At 41.5% G+C, this 19,070-nt stretch overlaps 1 protein-coding gene across 2 annotated transcripts in view; it reads right to left on the bottom strand.

Annotated features, from left to right (window-relative positions):
- Positions 1-19,070, bottom strand: part of LOC132378961 (transmembrane protein 150A-like) — a 76,735-nt gene that overhangs the window by 19,092 nt on the left and 38,573 nt on the right. For both annotated transcript variants that reach the window (XM_059946349.1, XM_059946348.1), the window contains 3 exons: positions 18,375-18,458; positions 12,292-12,359; positions 8,101-8,228 (listed from right to left, as the gene is read on the bottom strand). In XM_059946349.1, coding sequence (XP_059802332.1) covers positions 8,101-8,228; positions 12,292-12,359; positions 18,375-18,458 — 280 coding nt within the window. The remainder of the gene's footprint in view (positions 1-8,100; positions 8,229-12,291; positions 12,360-18,374; positions 18,459-19,070) is intronic.

Here is a 19,070-nt window from a genome sequence, read left to right as displayed (position 1 = left end):
CCCACCCCCCCCCCCCCCCCCCGGGTGGCTGTAACGGCCAGCACTGTGTCAGGAGGGCCTCATCCTTGTCACAACCGAGGCAACATGGCTCTCCTGCCATCGGTCTCGCTAACAAACCAGTGAATCAGACTTGCAGTGTTCTAAGTTGCCATTGTCCAACAGGGCCTTGCAATCACAATAAAGATGTCCGAGACAATCACTCGTACTGCTCACTGTCCAACAGTACACAACAAATCCAGATGACAACACAGCAACGGTACGCAATAAGCCCAGTTCCATCAATTATCAAGCAACTCAGTTATCGAGTGCTCCTGTAGTACTTGATGTTCTCAGTATCCAGCAGTGACTTGCGATCATACAAGACGAACAAATACACTTTTGACTGGACCCAGAGAGGCCACTGTGTCCGAGCACAACACCGTCCTACCAGCCCCACCCCCTATTCCAAGTCTTGAGTTTTCCATGCAATGTGCTGTTTTAATGATATCAGGTGCCATTAAAGGCATCGTAAAAGGGCATTAATATAAGATGTACGAATCCTAAATTAAGATTCATACTATCTTAATTTAAGATAGTTTACAATAAAATTAAGGTTTGTAACGTCTCTCCTTGGTGGTCATTTATTCACCAGACCATTCTTTTAACTTTCCTTCCCTAACATTTAAATCTCATTTTACACTTTTAGCTAAAATTGATGTTTTAACATATGCTTTATCTTTGTGTATTTTGTATTCAAGATTGAAATTAGACTTTCTGCAGAACTCCATTACATCCTGATTTGAACTGGGACTTGAAACCTCAAAGATTCACTTTTCATAGCGAGTAAAATGCTCTCTGAAGGCCAGCATTACTGCGAATTGCTTATTACTCCAGTGTGTTTTGACAGGTAATATCACATGGATGAGTGGGTCAAACTTGTGAGGTAAGTCTGTCCTGGAGATGAGTTCTAAGTTTGTATCTACATAGTCTTGTATCTGCACCAACTAGTGCAAAATGCTGTAGGACTACACTTATTGTTGACAAACCAGCATGGCATACTAATATCATCCAAGTGCATGGAATTGAACTAAGAGATGGTATTTTTCCCCAATGTGTTCCAGATTTAAGAAAAAGCAGGAATGTATACTTGCACAGATTTGATAACACTAGGATATCATAAAGTGTTTACTAGAAGAGGAGAAAAAAAAAGGGTAAATCAGTGTTAGGTGAGCATCCTAAAAGAGGTTTAACATTCCACTGGGATTTTTGTTAGAACTGAAAATGTGAGCTGCATGCCTGGGAAGTCCTAGGCCTTGTTCCCTGAGATGTCAGATAGTCAAGTGCATATTAGAGGTCCAAATACTCTCAATAGGTGCCCTGCAGTTAAAGACACTCTTCTTGTGAAGAAGTATTTTCTGAAATTATCAATTTGAAGCCTCGTCTCCTAAGTTTACTCTATCAGTATATCTTAACATATATTTTCTGTATGGTCTATAGAAAATAATTTATAGAGCCCATGGAAAGAAATATTAACTTTTTCTATAGAGGTGTTAGTTTATAATTCCTATAGTCACCATTCAGAAGCCACTACTCAAGGGCTAAACATTCAGAACTGTAACAAATTTATTGGCTCTAAATGGGCTTGAAACTCATTAAGGTGAGTGATATATCCACAGAGTCACCTCAGCATTCCTTAATGAAATTCTTCATCCCCCTGAAATTCACATTCAGCTATCAGCTCTTCAGTTACCCATCTCTTCTCCAAGGACCTATCACATCCATCTGCTGCCAACAACAAATTCAAATTTGTTGCAAAGAAGGCCTGGCATTCTGTATGTGACAGACTTCTGCTTCCTCACAGGCCTGGTGCTAATCAATTCCTGGGCCCAAACTTTTCTCCTCTTTTATCATTAGTAAATTCTCTGACATTGGAGATGCACCTCACTGCTATTTGCTGTACTGCCCCCATTACCTGAACAAAACTGTGCGCAATATTGAAAGTACGAACTAAACAGAGTACAGCACAATTTCATGGTTACCATTGCACTTTGTCTACTAAGAGTTTTGTTCTGTTTTATTCAATACCTTTGTCAATAAATTTAAGACTCATATCCACTCAGCTACAGTTTAGCTATTATGCCCTCCCTCCATTCAAAATGTGTGGTGTTTAATTTTTCTTTCATGTGGCTGTTGAGCTACTATTGACATTGATTGGTCTACTTGACTTCATAAGTATTTTTATTACCTTAGAATACCCCAAGTAGGAGAGCTATCTGTAGCATTTTCTGGACTGAATTAGCAGATTGTCACTATAAAACACCAACGCAGCTCCAGCTATTAGGTTGAAAACTTACAACCAAAAGAGGGAAGAAATATTTCCTAACCTCAAACCTATACAGCCATTTCCTTATTTTAAGATTATTCCCCCAATTCTAGACTCTCCACTAAGGAAAAGAAGCTTTCAGCGTCTCTATGGTCAAGTTCTCTCAGAATCTCAAATGTTTCAATGCATTCACCTCTTATTTCTTTACATTCTAGAGAGTATAGCTTACTTTCACATGAGAAAATCTTTTGGAAATCAATGAAACTTCACTGCACCACTTCTAAAGCAAATAAAATGAGTTTAACATGTGACAGATCCTCCAAGAGGACCTGAAGGCTTCTGTGCCCCAATGACCCAGAGAGCTATGCTGGCTGGAGTCATGGCTCTTGGCAGGATCACCCATCCCGAAAAGGTAAAAGGTAGAGGCTAGATAGACTAAGAGCGGTCCACCAGTCCACCATGTTTAGGGGTTCAGCCCAGGGCTAACAATCCTGGCATTGATTCTTTCAACTATCCAGGGGATTTGGAGGAGGTTGAGGAGACATCTCTCCATTGCCTTGCAGAGGCTACGAGTAATCCAAGTCTCCGTTGAAGAGAAGAGGGCAGGGATCATTGCTCCCAGTCAGCAGTAAGGTTTGAGGTAGTGATCTTCAAACAGCCTTTTCCTCTGTTGGACAAAGGCTGTGCTGGCCACTGCAGGCCAAGGTGAATTTCATCTGACTTTGCTGAGAGACGGTAACTGGGATGTGGGAAGGAGTGGGAATCTCTTGATTTCTTGAATTGTTTATTCCAGAGGTCTGTAAAAGGTAAGTCACAGGAGATGTTTAAAGAAGGTAGATACTTATTTGAAAAATAGGGGTCTCTGGGTCCCTAGCACAGAAGAGGAGCTGAGCCTGGGATAGATCAGCCATGACCATATTAACATGGCAGGACAGGACAGATTGACTGCTCCTTCTCCAATCTGTGAAAGGATATGGTTGTATAGTAGAAAGAATATGTTAGTGTTCACGAATGTTGAGCACATTCCCTGGCCTCTCTAATGCTTTAGTGAACAAATCAGCAATGACTAGGAGTGTGTCCAAGTGTCATTGTGTACTACAGCTCAAGTACTGCAGTGGGAGTGACCTCAGTTTCAGAGAGGATCCAACATGCATTGAACAGTTTCCTATTTATCCTGCAGGTAATTTGCACAGTAGGAGGAAACATGCTGGAGATGACATGCATCAGTGCAGGGAAAAAGATTATCTTCCAGTTTCTCTTACAGCTCCTCCCACTTTCTCCAGTCCTAATGAGAAGACATGGGAACTTGCATGGGCCCCAGCTATCCTTGGCTATGTGGAACAGTCCATGTTCCAAGCCTTCACTGGTAACGCTCCCCAAATCTTTCTGTGCTCCGTTGATGACTGCATTGGTGCTATTCAGGCATTCAAGGTGAGCTTGTCAATTTCATCAACTTTGCTTCCAATGTCCACCCTGTCCTTAAGTTCACTTAGTCCATTTCTGATAACTCTCTTCCTTGTCTCGATCTTTCTGTTTCTATCTCATCTCCCTCAGCTCCATTCAGAGCTACCAACAGTCCTTCCAGGTGAGGCAACACTTCACCTGCGAGACTGTCACGGTCATCTACTGTATGCTCTACATCGCTGAGACACAGTGTAGACTGGAGCACTGCTTTGCTGAACACCTTCACTCTGTACCAACCATTTTAATTCCAATCCCCATAAACAATCCGACTTATTGGTCAATGGCCTCCCTTACTGCCACAATGAGGCCACTCTCAAGCTGAGGGAGCAACATCTCATATTCTGTCTGGGTAGCCTCCAGTTGACAACATGAATGATTTCTCTCACTGTTGGTAATTTTTCCCCCTCCCTCTCCTTTCTTTTTCCAATCCCCTTTCTGGCTCCCCTCTTACCTCTTCTCTTCTCCTCACCTACCTTTCACCTTCCTCTGGTGCCCATCCTCCTTACCTTTCTTAAATGGACCCCTTTCCTCTCCTATCAGCTTCCTTCTTTGTCGGCCCTTTACCTTTCAACCTTCTCGCTTTATTCCTCTCTCCACCTGCCCCCCATGTACCTTAAACCTCACCTGGCTTCACCTATCATCTACCAGGTTGTACTCTTTCCCCTCCATCCGCCTTCTTATTCTGGCATCTTCCCCCTTCCTTGCCAGTCCTGATGAAGGGTCTTGGCCTGAAGTAACGACTCTTTCTTTCTTTCCCTAGATGCTGCCTGACCTGTTGAGTTTCTCCAGCATTATTACTTTGGGTTTCCAGCATCTGCAGAATCTCTTGTCTTTGCCAAAGATTGAAAGACTTGTTGGGGCATTGATGCAGATTTACCGGTGCACTGAAATTGGATCAACCGAGGGTAGGTCAGTTAAGTTCGTGAACAAATATAAGATGGCAGCAAATACTTTGGCCAGCTGAATTTGAGGAAGGTTCGCACAATCTCTTGCAGTTGGAGTAAAAGGATCTTATACAGAGATTTGTGCTGCTGAATTTCTCTTGGAATTGCTTGGCAATGAAGATCATATCCACTGTTCTCAAAATCAATAGCATCCTGTGAGCAGCCCTGAGGCCAGTGGAGGAGATGGTTGGGAGAATCTCGACAATGACATTCTGTGTGGCAAAGAGTCCTATGAGGTACCACAGTCCTTTCATAAATATGATCATGACTATGATATCTAGAGTATTCCCTTGCAATACTATCCCCTTCTCACGTGCAAATGATCAGGCTGTGAATTTATGACTTCAGCAGCGATATGCATAATCGCCTTCCAAATCTTTGTTGTGTTTCATTTGGCACATAGCCCTTTGGATTTCTTAGTCAGAGCAGTTCTAAGGCTACACCAAATACCAAATAAATCAAGGGGTACTTATGTCAATGAAAGAGGCATGATTAAGCTCATCTTCAAACAGTTTCATTCAGCAGGCACTGAGTGCTCCTTTGACCTTAATAAATTCATAAGACCATAAGACATAGGAGCAGGATTAGGTTTAGGGTTAGGGTGAGTATGCAACATCATTGGATCATGGGTGAATTATTATCCCTCTCCTCCCATTCTCCTGCCTTCTCTCAACAACCTTTGACAACCTCAATAATTATGAACCTATCATTCTTTGCCTTAATGATTTAAAGATAAAGATTAGCTTTATTGTCACATCAAAACATACAGTGAAATGGTTTGTTTGCATCAACAATCCGAAGATATGCTGGGGGCAGCCCACAAGAGTCACCATGATTCTGCTGTCAACACTGCTTGCCCATAACTTTCTAATTCTAATCTATATGCCTTTGGAATTTTGGGAAGAAACTGGAGCACCTGGAGGAAACCCATGCAGTCATGGAGGAAACGTACAAACTCCTTACAGACAACGACAGGAATGGAACCCAGGTCATTGGTGCTGCAAGGAACTATTCCGATGCTACCCTACAATGCCACTCCAATATACCCAGATATACCCATCTATTTGTCCTCCAAAGCCATCTGTGGCAATTCCCCAGATTCCATAAGATTATAAGACATAAGAACAGAATTCACCATCCTCTGGCTAAAGAAGTTCCTCATCTCTGTCCTAAAGGAATGTCCTTCTATTCTGAAGCTGCGCTCTCTGATCCTAGACACTCTTGCTATTTGAAACACCCTCTCCATTCTTCTGAACCCCAGTGACTACAGGCCCAAAACAGTCAAATTAATCCTCACAGATTAACCCTTTTCATTCCTGGGATTATTCTCATAAACATCCTCTGATCCGCCTCCAATGCCAACACATCCTTCCTTAGATATGCGACCCAGAAATGCTCACAATAATCCAAACCTGGTCTAACGAATGCCTTATAAATTCTGAGCATTATGTCCTTGCTTCTATACTTCTGTCCTCTTGAAATGAATGCCAACATACGTGACTGTCAGTGGGATAGTGCCTTGACAGAAATGAAAATCCTGTGTATATCATGGCAGTCAGCAATTTGTTGGCCCTCTGGTGCTCTTTCTGCCTCCCTCTATCCTTTAGGTCACTGGCTTTCTGCTCAATCTTCAGATACCTGTTTCTTTTCTCTTGAGGTTGGGTGGAGCCTCTAATCCCAGAACACCTTGAGTCTTTGATGAATGAGTTCCTGAATACCCCTAGTTAATGCCACTGCATCCTCTTGGAAGCCAAGCCAATAGTCTCTTCAAGGACTAATTAAAGTGAATTACACATGAGTTCATATGTTGTAGATGACTGAGGCTCCTATTGGCTGAGATTGGACTGGTTTTGTGAGGATCTAAGAGGAGCCCTTGAGTTACCTACCATGACATTAATTTCCTTGCTGCAAGATTTCTGTTGAGGTTGACGTTTTCAAGGCCATGTTGGTGGAAATGATAGAGTGATACAGGCAGTGGTCTTTCCAATGGTCCTGAGTACCTGCCATGGTGTTTGTAATACAGTATCTTTGCCATATGCCATTCAAATGATGATATTTGAAACAGTTTCCAGTAAAATGGTGGCACGCTTGGTTGCAGTGGTCCGACAAATGTACAAATACTTTTCTTGTGATCGCAAGACCGTGATGGATATTGGTAATACAAAATACTGTAATTTCAATTCATTGGTTTATTGGCGAGACTGACAGCATCGGAGCTAAATGTCCTTGGCTGTTGCCCAGACCAGCCCTTAAGCTGCAGCATGTTACAGCCTTCAAGGGAAGGAGGCACCAAAGAAGGTGTGGGAGAGAACTGAGGCGTGGTGGACGTGCTGAAGCCCTTGCTGAGGTTTGAGGTTGGCTCTCCTATTGGTGCTGCTCTCCAGTGTTCACTTATTGGAGGACGTTGGATTGCTTTAATCTGTGGCTGACCCAGCACGACACGAGATGAGGAACTGCTATATGCTTGTTCTTGCAGAAACGTGGTTCCATGACAACAATCCATGCATCATCAATCTACAGGCCATGCCACTCAGGAACATGTTAATATTAATTTTGTGACTGTATGTGCTATTGTAATCATATGTACTGTGTAATGTATGTACTGTAACTGTATGCACCTTGGCCCCAGAGGAACGCTATTTCATTTAACTGTATACATGTGTATGGTTGAAAGACAATTAAATTTGAACTTGAATTTGAACTTAATAGTATCTAAAATGGTGCCAGTCCCTTAACTGGAGGTGTTGCCATAAGGTTTAATGCTTGCCTTTCTGACAGAGTATTGGTTACAACAAGAACATGCTCTGAGCATTTTATGAGGAGGTGGGCACATTTAGAGTTAGGTTTCTGTAGGCTATTTAATATTTCAGTAAAATTTGAGTAATATTATAAATATACTTTATAATTAAGTATTCTTTGTTGTTTAATAATTTATGATTAGTTATATGTAAAAGTACGTGAATGGCATCCGTGAATGGCATACGTCATTACGCCACCACGTCGCGTGTGAGTGCCTCACTAAAAGTAAAACAAAGTAGACACATTTCCCTGGACTCCCTTGTTTTCCTTTTGATTAGTTTTTGGAGTTACAAAAAATAACAGCCTCCTTTTTCTTGCCCTGACAACTATACTATACTAAAAAAAGACTAATGCTATGGAGTATTTCGATAGCTGAGATATCCTGAAATCTTGTAAAGTGACTCTCTACTGCTCTTGGTTTACTTCTTGTTGTAGAATTATTTTGAAATGCAATTCATGTTGCAGTGTAGAGGTGGAGTTAGCTGTTTCAATGAAGTTCTTACCTTACTAATAGAGAAAAACAATTTCATCAAAAGGACTAACAGGTAGGCAAAAGTCTCTTCTCCACCTAAAGTTTCTTGATGTTTTTACCTGGAAGTTTCCCACAACGATGAGGCCTGCAGCACAGCTCCAACACGTGACCAGCGCTGCAGTATTCAGTACGGACTTCTGGTGTCTCTCCTTCACATGTGCATAGCGTAGTAAACCGAGCAACATCACTGAAACACAAGGACAGTGTGACACACTGGCTGATTAATCTGCAATATTTTAAATAAGGCAGGATTAAAGAGGAAACCTCTTGCCATACACCTTGGAATTACTGCAGACTACTCATCCACTCAGACAACATTCAGGGTTTACGAAAAGATCGTTTACCCAAAAAAATTTTCAAACACTCACAGGTACTCCTTTAATCTCTTGGGCAATATTGGATAAGTTCAGTTATAATTTATTTCCTTTTTAAACACTGCACCCTGAGAACTTATTCAAATACTGTATATTTTATATTTATGGATCCATTCTCAAAGGCCAAGTTTCATTCATTGCCTCCATCTATTTGTTGGGGAAATGATGTGACAGACTTTTTACATCTGATCTCAAAAGTACTGACTCACATAAGTGGCCACAGCAATATAAGATTAAAAAATAAAATAAATATAATGGGTCTTAAATTACTTTTTAAAATACAAGGGGTGATTGATAAGTTCATGGCCTAAGGTAGAAGGAGTCAATTTTAGAAAACCTAGCACATTTATTTTTCGATATAGTCCCCTCCTACATTTACACACTTAGTCCAGCGGTCATGGAGCATACGGATCTTGGCCCTCCAGAAAGTGTACACAGATGGGTGATTGATAAGTTCATGGCTTAAGGTAGAAGGAGATGAGTTATACAGCTCTCGTTACAGGCACGTGCAGTTCAACTCTTTGAGTGATTATACAGAAAATTTGAAGTTAATAACATCGCCTTCTACCTTAGGCCATGAACTTATCAATCACCCTCGTAATGTGATGTTCAGAAGCCATATACAAAAACTTGGTTAATAAACTTAGCATTTCTTATGATCTCAGTTCGGCAAACTACACTGACGTCAAGTAAAAGTATTTTCAAGTTCAGTAGGTGTTAAGATATGAGGAAACAATGGACATGAGGATGATTGTTCTTTGAGAATTGTTCTTAACGCTGATTTGCCATCGTCTGCAAAAGATTGTGCACCAGCAGTTATGCAGAATAATAGTTACTTTTGATTTGCTTATATTTTAAAAATGTGTTCTCTACTGCGATGTAGAGACTGTGGCAGCCAATTTGTACTCTGATAAATAGAATTGAATAAAAAGACTAGATAATTTGTTTAGGTGTTGATGAATGATATACAGAATCTATGGATTATTCCAGCTTCGTGAAAAATGTATACATTTCTAAAATATCTCTTCACACAGCAGGTAAAGCTTTGAATTCCCATTTCATCCATAAGGTGGCATTTCTGACAGTATAGTACTACTGCATTAATTTCAAATCCCTCGAGTCGGATTTTAACCCAGCCTTCAAACCGAGATATCACAGTGCCAGTAACTGAGCCACAGCTGGAATCTTGATACTGGTGGGTTACATTGTAACAAGGAGAGGTTGATAATCTGGTGTTACATCCAGTCTAATGATTGCTACAGAAAGGTGGAAAAGATTACGAGAAACAGGTTTCTCAGCAGCATTGACTAGAGTTAAGAAACACAGAACAGGAATGGTTCCACAGTCCTATTTATCAACTGGTTGGCAGTGGTGACCCAAAAGTCCACAGAATCATTCTCTTAATATATGTGGCTTGTGCTGTAAAATACCGAAATGTTCTTTTTTTTATCTTATCTGCATAATTCTGAACCCACGATCAATCCTGCAGTTTCTGTGAACTGCTTCTTATTGGGATAATGGACATAGACTTCCTTTATAATATAGAAATAATACTCCTGAATTCTCAAAACTAACCAAAAAATACACACTAAGCTACCAATTTAGCATTCACTGAAGACTGTAAACCCCTGGCAAGTTAGAAGTCTAGCTTAGAGAAGTTAATGATATCACAGTGGGAATAACATTTGGCTGAGTAGGAAAACTCATTTACATAAAGAATGTCTGTTAAACTAGAGCAGGGGTTGCCAACCTTTTTTATGCCATGGACCAATACCATTAAGCAAGGGGTCCATGGATTCCTGAACTAGACCATGACAAGTATAAAAAGGGAAGAAGCTGCAAATATTACATGAAACAACATCCATAGATTTCCACAGAAAAACCACCAGAAACACGGCCAAAATTTCCTCTAAATTTTCCAGAACATTTATGGGTTGGTGAGCAACATTTGTTTCAACGTTGTGTTTTTTTACCGTTGGACAGTCAGCAGTTCTACAACATGCTGAGTGTCATCAGAATGGAGAAAGCACATTCCATGTGACAGGCCTCCATAAGCAACCATTCCCTCTTCCACCTGTGATCTGTGATGGAAGCACTTATTAATCTTCGCTGAATTTGAGACCCAAACTAGCAAACTTTCCCACAAAAAGAACAAAGACAGCAGGTATGTTGGAACAGGTTTCTCTACAAATGGCACATCTTTCTGAATTGGACAGATATTGTGGTTACTTTGTGGTTGCTGGGTCTAAATCCTGGAATTCTTCACACAACACCCTTGTGAGAGTATATTCACCAGACAGAATCATTCAAGAAGGCAATTTTCCTTGACAGTAACACTCACATTCCAATTAATAATACTTCAAAAAAACATGGAGCTGTAGAACTAAATATACTGTTTTTGCACTGCAAATCTTATGTGTTATTCTTGGGTTTCCTCCCCACTTCTAACCGTTGAACTCCAGTCCAATTGCATACAATTATATTCCAATAATTACAAAGCACCCATCTAACCAACCCTGACTCCAGAGTTCCCTTTATCTGTTGATTAAATTCCAAATCCACTCCCTGTGTGGGCAAGTCTCTCGGCCACAATCTCCCTCCTGGCAATGATTGTCGGCTAATTGCATTTCTCCACTGGCTCTGAAATGGTGGAGCTGGCGGATTAAATCTGAATGGGTAACTTTGGTTTTGTAACAATGCTACTACCTTTTAGTTAAAAAAAAGGGAAACAGTACAATAATGAGGAAGGATATTAGCTAGAGGAATATGGATTTGAAATCTATATGGGTGGAGATAAGGAGCACTAATAGGCAGACTAGGAGAGGTAATGGGGATTTTATAAAGACCCCCAAACAATAGTGGTTATGTCTGGAATGGTATTGCACATGAGATTTGAAACATATGCAAAATGGATACAACTCTAATTATAAGTGACTTGAATCAACATGAAAACAGGGCAAACCAGATCAGCAATTCTGATTCAGAGCATTCTACAGTGCAAGTGCTTTTTGGAACAGTATGCTGAGAAATTCTAGTCTGGATACTGTGCAATAATGAAGGATTAATAAACCATGGGTGACCCATTAGACAATGCAGCAGGTTCATGCAGGTAACGTAGGAATTCCCTGCAGCTATCCCCCTCGCAAACAGATATACCACTCTGAATGCTATTGAGGGGGATTGGTCTCCCAGAGGAAAGCAGCAGGAGCCAAGTTCATGGCACCACTGCAGGGGAGGGAGAGACTAGGAGAGCTATTGAAACCTGGAAACATGGCCGTGTGGGAAATGGCAGGAATAGGAGCATCTGGGAGAAAATATGCATACCGCACTAGGGTTCACGGACAGAGTGGGTCGCTGGAGCCATGCAACGGCTGCATGTACTGTAACACCCCTTTAGGCATCACAAACAGTGGGACAATTCTTCAATCTCACTGGCACTGGGAGCATCCTCAAAAGCCAATGGAAGACAACATCCATTTTCAAGGACCATCACCATCTAGGACATGCACTCTTCTCATCACTATCATCAGGGAGGAAGTGTAGGAGCCTGGAGATGCAAACTCAATGTTTCAGGAACAGCTTCTTCCACTTTGCCATGAGATTTCCAAATGGTCCATGAACCCATGAACAATGAACTCTACCTCACTATTTTGCTCTCCTGTTGTACTATTGTTTATATATATTTTATTGTGACTTATAGTAATGTTTTATGCTTTGCATGTACTGCTGCAAAAGCACAAAATTCACAGCAAATGTCAATGGTTATAGATCTGATTTTAATCAATAAGCTAATGAGCATCATTTTCACATGGAAAATAAGTTGAGCAAATTGTAGTCACTCACCCTCCTTCCACTGTATTTTAGTGCAGGACTTACCCATAAAAGAACCAGTGTTGCAGATCAAACTGAAGAGACAGCTCTCGGGAGGGAGGGTGCCACATTTACTGTAGGGGGAGAGGAAGGAGGGAGAAAGGGAGAAAAGGCTTGAACATTGTGCATATAAAAGCAGCCACATGAACTTTTAACTGAATTGCTCAAAGCAAAAAGCACGAGGAATTTAGTGCGTTCTCAAAAGATGCCAGCATTACAGCCTGACTAGAAGTGTGGCTTATTTTTCAATTACAAGTCCTTGGCACTACAGTTGGAATCATCTAGTATTACTGAATGTCTCAGCTTCCAATTATCTGGCAGTAACAACTGTAATGCATACCGCAGTGAGCCACTCAGTAAAGCTTCATCAATCACCAAATTCTTGATGGCCTCCAGTCATCTTGCCATTCACAGTGTGGTGAACTACATATACCTGTCTGGACACGCCCCCCCCCCGCCCCCCGTCGACTGCTCCTGTGGCTCCTCCCACTGACTGTGGCTCCTCCCACAGACCCCGGTATAAAGGCAATTGGGGCCTGAGCCCTGCCATCAGTCTCCAGGATACAGTGTGGTGGTCAATTGTTGCTTGTTCTTTCTTCCAGCCAATAAAAGTCTATATCTCGCCTCATGTCTCTGAGAGTTATTGATGGTGCATCACACAGATTGTGGCATTGGTCTCATCAGCTGGAGTGGAGTCATATTTCCAGCCTCAAAGGCACTGTTACTGATAGTTTTAAAGGCACATCCCAAAAGATATGTTTACCCATTGGACAGGCAATGCAAATACCTCAATTTCCTGTATTATTAAGAAATGTGGGAACAAAATTTCCAAACTATTAAGTTCTGCCTCAGTAAATTTTGTGAATGTAGTTAGATATTTAAAATCTATATCATGACACATCACACAGGACCCAGCCTTCAGTATCAAGCATTATTACTTACTTTTATCACATCCTGGTGTCTCATATGTAAATGAGTCTTTTTTAATAAGATTTAATTACCCAACTGCTTCATCAAAATTTTTAATAACAGCACCTGTCATTAATAACATTATATGAAATGGATCCCATATCCTGGGGCTGCCATAAATCTTTACCATTGGAGAGCATTGGAAGGGTTATTAGTGGAGCTTGCGTTGGCGGTGTTGAGCTAATGCCCACACTCTGATGTGCTTCAGTGAACAAGTCAGTGATGGTTTAGAGCTCAGCCTCTCTGCTCCAGTGGCACAATTGTAATCCAATTCAAGCAAAGGGTTAAATGTGAATTGTCCACTGATGCATGGGGTGAACTCAGTTTATCTCCAGCAACCCCAATTTCTTCATTAATGCAAGGTATGACTACAACAATTACAGTCTTCCACTCTTGATTCCCATTGACTTTGTTCTGAACTTTGAGGTCACAGCTGGTATAACATAGCCATGATGTCATTGACTGTCACTCTCAACCCACTTTTGAATTTGGGTCCTTGGTCTATGATTAAACTAAGGAGGTGGTGAAGAGCAATTGAGCCTTGTCAAATCCACATTATATGCCAGCCAGCAAGTTAGAAGCAAGATCATACCAGTTTATTACACTATCAAAAACACCTTTATTATTTTGTTGATGACTGAGAATGCAATGATTAGCTGGAATGCATTTTATCCCGCATACTGTGGACAGAACAAGATAAATGCCCATGTTGTAACTGCACTGGAGACTCCGCCAGTTCTACTGTAGACTGAAAGTCTATATAAAAATAGTTGTCGACAGTTTTATGCTCCCATAAAATCATTCAGTCTTCCCCAACCAGAAGCCCTGGATGAACCATGAGATCCACAAGCTGTTGACAGCCAATCAAAGGCATTCAGGTCTGGTGACCACGTAAAATACAAGAGGTCCAGGTACGATCTCCAGAAATTCATCTCAAGTGTGATGTGGCAATCCAGACCAATCTTGAATCACTACAGGATGCTGGACAGCTGTGGCAGAGCTTGAATACTATCACCTTCTACAAAGTGAAAGCAAGCAACATGGGTGACAACAGTGCTTCGCTCCCAGATGAGCTCAATGTCTTCTATGTTCGCTTTGACCGTTGTAAAATGGAGGAACCTTCAGGAACTCCCACAACCCCTCGATAATCCTGTGATTTCAGTCTCTGAGGCAGATGTGAGAGGATTCTTCAGGGTGGGGGGGGGGGGGGGAACCATGGAAAGCATCCAGCCCAAACAGGGAACCTGGCCGAGTACTAAAGACCTATGCTGATCGACTGGCTTGAGAGTTCACTGAAAGCTTTACCCTCTCTCATCTCCAATCTGAGACAGCCACCTGCTTCAAAGGCTTTAATGATATCAGTGCTTAAGAAGAACGTGGTAACCTGTCTCAATGGCTATCATTCAGTAACACTTATATCCACAGTGATGAAGTGTTCTGATAGGTTGATGATGAAACGTATTAATTCCTGCCTGAGAAATGACTTGGATCCACTCCAATTTTCCCTCCGTCACAACAGGTCAACAGCAGATGCCATTTAATTGGCTCTTCACTCATTTCTGCAACATCTGGAAGATGCACACATAGGATGCTCTTCATTGACTACAGCTTGGCATTCAATACCATCACCGCCTCAAAGCTAATCAATACCTCCTTGTGCAACTCCATCTTTGATTTCCTCACTTGCAGACCCCAGTCAGTTCAGAATGGCAAAACCAATCTGCATCAGCACAAGGCTGCACACTTTATACTTGCTCTACACACTTTAAACTCATAACTGCGAGGATAAGCACAGCTCCAATCCATATTTAGGTCTGCTGATGACACAATGTTGTCATCCGAATCAAAGGTGATGACAAGTCAGCACGCAGGAGGAAATTGAAGAACTGTCTGAGTGATGCCACAACAACAACCTCTCGCTCAATGTCAGCACAACAAAGGACCTGTTTATTGACTTCAGGAAGAGGAAACTGGAGGTCCCTTGAGCCAGTCCGCATAGGCGAATCTGAGGTGGAGAGAGTCAGCAACTTTGAATCCTTCAGTGTTATCATTTCAGAGGATCTGCCATGTGCTCAGCACATATGTGCAATTACATTTGTAGATTAGATTAGATTAGATACAACTTTATTGTCATTGTGCTGAGTACAGTTACAAAGCCAATGAAATGCAGTTAGCATCCAACCAGAAGTGCAAAAGAATAGTGTTATTTACAAAATAATTGTGAATAAAAAGTGAGTGCTGCAGCACACAATTATAAAAGTACTGAGACTGTACAATATGGGTACAATACTGCTTAGCGCTGTGATGTGAGGTTCAGCAGGGTCACAGCCTGAGGGAAGAAGCTCTTCCTGAGTCCGCTGGTGTGGGAGCGGAGGCTCCTGAAGCACCTACTGGATGGGAGGAGAGTAAAAAGTTCATGGTTAGGGTGAGATGCATCCTTGATGATGCTTTTCACCCTGCCCAGGAAGCAATTATGATAGATGTTCTCAATGGTGGGCAACTGGGAACTGATGCTGGGCAGTTTTCACCACCTGCCGGAGTGCTTTGCGGTCCGATACGGGACAATTGCCATACCACACTGAGATGCAGTTGGTGAGTATGGTATAGCGGTAAAAGTCCGTCAGTATCCTGGGACAGAGGTGAGCTTTCTTGATGCTTCACAGGAAATAAGTGCGCTGTTGTGCCTTTTTGATCAGGATGGAGTAGTTCAGGGACCAGGTGAGGTCATCAGAAACTATGAAGAAAGCACAGCAGTGCCTCTGCTTTCTTAGAAGTTTGAGTAGATTTGGCATGTCATCAAAAAGTCAGACAAACTTCTATGGATGTGTGGTGGAGAGTATCATGGTTGCATCGTGACCTGATATAGAAACACAAATGCCTCTGAATGGAAAAGCCTACAAAAAGTAGTGGATACAGCCCAGTCCCATCATGGGTAAAGCCCTCCTCACCACTGGGTGCATCTGTACAGAGTGCTGTCACAGGAAAGCAGCATGCATCACCAAGGACCCTCACTATCCAGGCAAGACTTTCACTGCTGCATCTGGAAGAAGGTACAGGACCCACACCACCAGGTTCAAGAACAGCTATTACCTCTCAGCCATCAGGCCCTTGAACCAGAGGGGATAACTTCACTCAACTTCACCTTCAAAGACTCTTCATCTCATGTTCTCCATATTTATTGCTTACTTATTTATCATTATTATTATTATTATTATGATTATTACTTCTTTTGTACATACAATTTGCTGTCATTTGCACATTGGTTGTTTGTCTGTTCTGTTGGGTGTGGTCTTTCACTGATTCTATTGTGTGTTTTGTATTTACTATGAATGTCTGCAAGAAGATGAATCTCAGGGTCGTATATGGTGACATATACGTACTTCGTTGATAAATTTACTTTGAACTTTGAAGTCTCAAGTATTAGAGATAGGATTTTGATTGCCTCCAAGCTTTTGTTCCATCAACGTATGGACTGAAGAAATACAATGTATTGACTATAGGCATACAAACTGAATTAAATTGACTGAAGGCTGGCTTTGGTAATGGAAGAAATCTCATGTGGTAGCTGAGATAGATTATCCACTTGGAACTTAGTTGAACATGATCTTCAGTTGTTGAAGTTGAGCTCATTCAGGTAAATGGAGAGTCCTCTATTACACTCCTAACTTATGCCTTGCACTGTTGGAAAGGGATGGCAGGATGTGAGTTATTCGCTGAAGTTGAGGATGGACTTGATTTTGGGTCTACCTAGTCCTAATAGATATTTAGTTGACCACTGCTGTTTGTCATTAGATATGGTAGGACATCAGATCTTTGAACTACTTTGCTTGTTGTGAGATTACCTGGCTTTGTTACTTGCTGCTTTTGCTATTTAGCATGATCTATACTGGGACCAGTACTTTGATGCAATCATGAAAAAGGCATAACAGTGACTATACTTCATTAGGAGATTGAGGAGATTTGTTGTCCCACCAAAGATATTTGTCGATTTCTCCAGATGTACAGTGGAGAGTATTCTGACTAGAATGGAGTCCCCAGTACACAAGATTGAAAGAGGCTGCAGAGAGCTGTAGACTCAGTCAACTCCATCACAAGACAGCCCTCCAATTTCAAAGATTAAGGACATCTTCAAAAGGAGGTATCTCAAGAAGGCAGCATTTGTCAGTAAAGACACTTACGATCTGGGATATGCTCCTCCTCATTATGACTGTCAGTGTGGAGGTACAGGAGCACTGAAGACCCAGACTCAACGTTCACTGACAGCTTCTTGTCCTCTGTCATCATCAGATTTCCAAACACTACCTCACTATTCCTCTTTTCATGTTTTGCACCATATTGGCTCAAAACAACAAATTTCACAACAAATGCCAGTGATAATAAATCTGAATGTGAATTGACTGTTGTGCTGCATCTTCATTGGGTTGGTAGCTCATTTTCGGTGTGCTGGGTACTGCTCCTTGTAGAACCAGGTTCATCCCTTGAACTGATTAGAATCTGTATGTTCCCAGCTCTGAGGTTGCAAATTGCAATGAATTATATTTCTGTTGCTACGGGTGATTCACAGAACACAGTTTTGAGCTGCCAGACCTGCCCTATCTCTTCCCCCGTTCAGCACAACGTCATGATGAATGTTCTTGTCGTGAAGATGGGACTTTGTCTCCAGAAGGACGGCGTTTCCTACTAATGATATCATGAGCAGGTTGATGAGATGAGGTCAAGTCAATTTATTTCTCATGTTGCTCACCACCTGCTGAAATTGTCCTTCAGAGCCCGGACTGATCAGTCAGTACTGGTACTAACAATCCATTCCTCATCTCCACCACACAGAGGACAGTCAATGTCTTTGGTACTTGTTCCAAACAAGTAGGTGTTAATTGGATAGTTTCTTTGTCTGTGTTTAACCTAGAAAGGAATGTGTCAAAGCAACATTTCTTTTTCTGAGAGAATAGCTACAAAGAAGAAATTTACTAGAATTTGGCAAAAGAGAAGCAGAATGGGAATACTTGCATCATTCAATCAAATCGCCAGCACTGGCAAAATGGATTGTCTCCTCCTACTCTGTATGAACTGATGTTTTTATTAATATTAACTTCAGAGAGTAGCATTCGGTGCTACCTTACCTGACCAATGGGATGTCATCTAATGTACAGCAGATTTTAGGTTCATCTTGGTCAAATTTCTCATCACATGAGTCATTGTAGATCCTACAGGGTGAATCAAAATATAATAAGAAAATCTTTTCTATTTCACCACTTCACTGGAAGAAAATACTTCTTTTTCACCTTCTCAAGTATCCATTGCTTGTCATCTACCCACCAGCCCCGCCTCCACCTTGATCCATCTATCATCTACCCTGTCTCATTCCACCACCTCACTTCTATACACTAAGCTAATCTCTTTCAGTGTATAAACATATGTGAGAGGAAGGGTGATATACAGGTGGGTAGGTGATAGGTGGAACAAGGTAAGGAAAGGGGAGGGGATGACAGACATTGGAGTCAGTTGGGGTTGATAGGATAGAGGTTAGTGCAATGGTTTACAGCTACAGCTGCAAGATTGGGTTCAATTCCTGCCACTGGCCGTAAGTTCTCCTTGTGACTGCATGTCTTTCCTCCCATGCTCCAGTTTCCTCCCACATTCCAAAGATGTACGAGTTAGGGTTGATAAGTTATGGGCATGTTATGTTGGTACCAGAACTGTGGTGACACTTGCGGGCTCCTGATGCAAGTAACGCATTTCACTGTATATTTTGATGTTTCAATGCACAAGTTACAAATAAAGGTATAAATCTAATAAAGATAATCTCTTTAGATTGG

Source organism: Hypanus sabinus, chromosome 21 (genome assembly GCF_030144855.1).
Source record: "Hypanus sabinus isolate sHypSab1 chromosome 21, sHypSab1.hap1, whole genome shotgun sequence".
NCBI lineage: Eukaryota > Metazoa > Chordata > Chondrichthyes > Myliobatiformes > Dasyatidae > Hypanus > Hypanus sabinus.
This window is presented reverse-complemented; position numbering and strand designations above follow the sequence as displayed.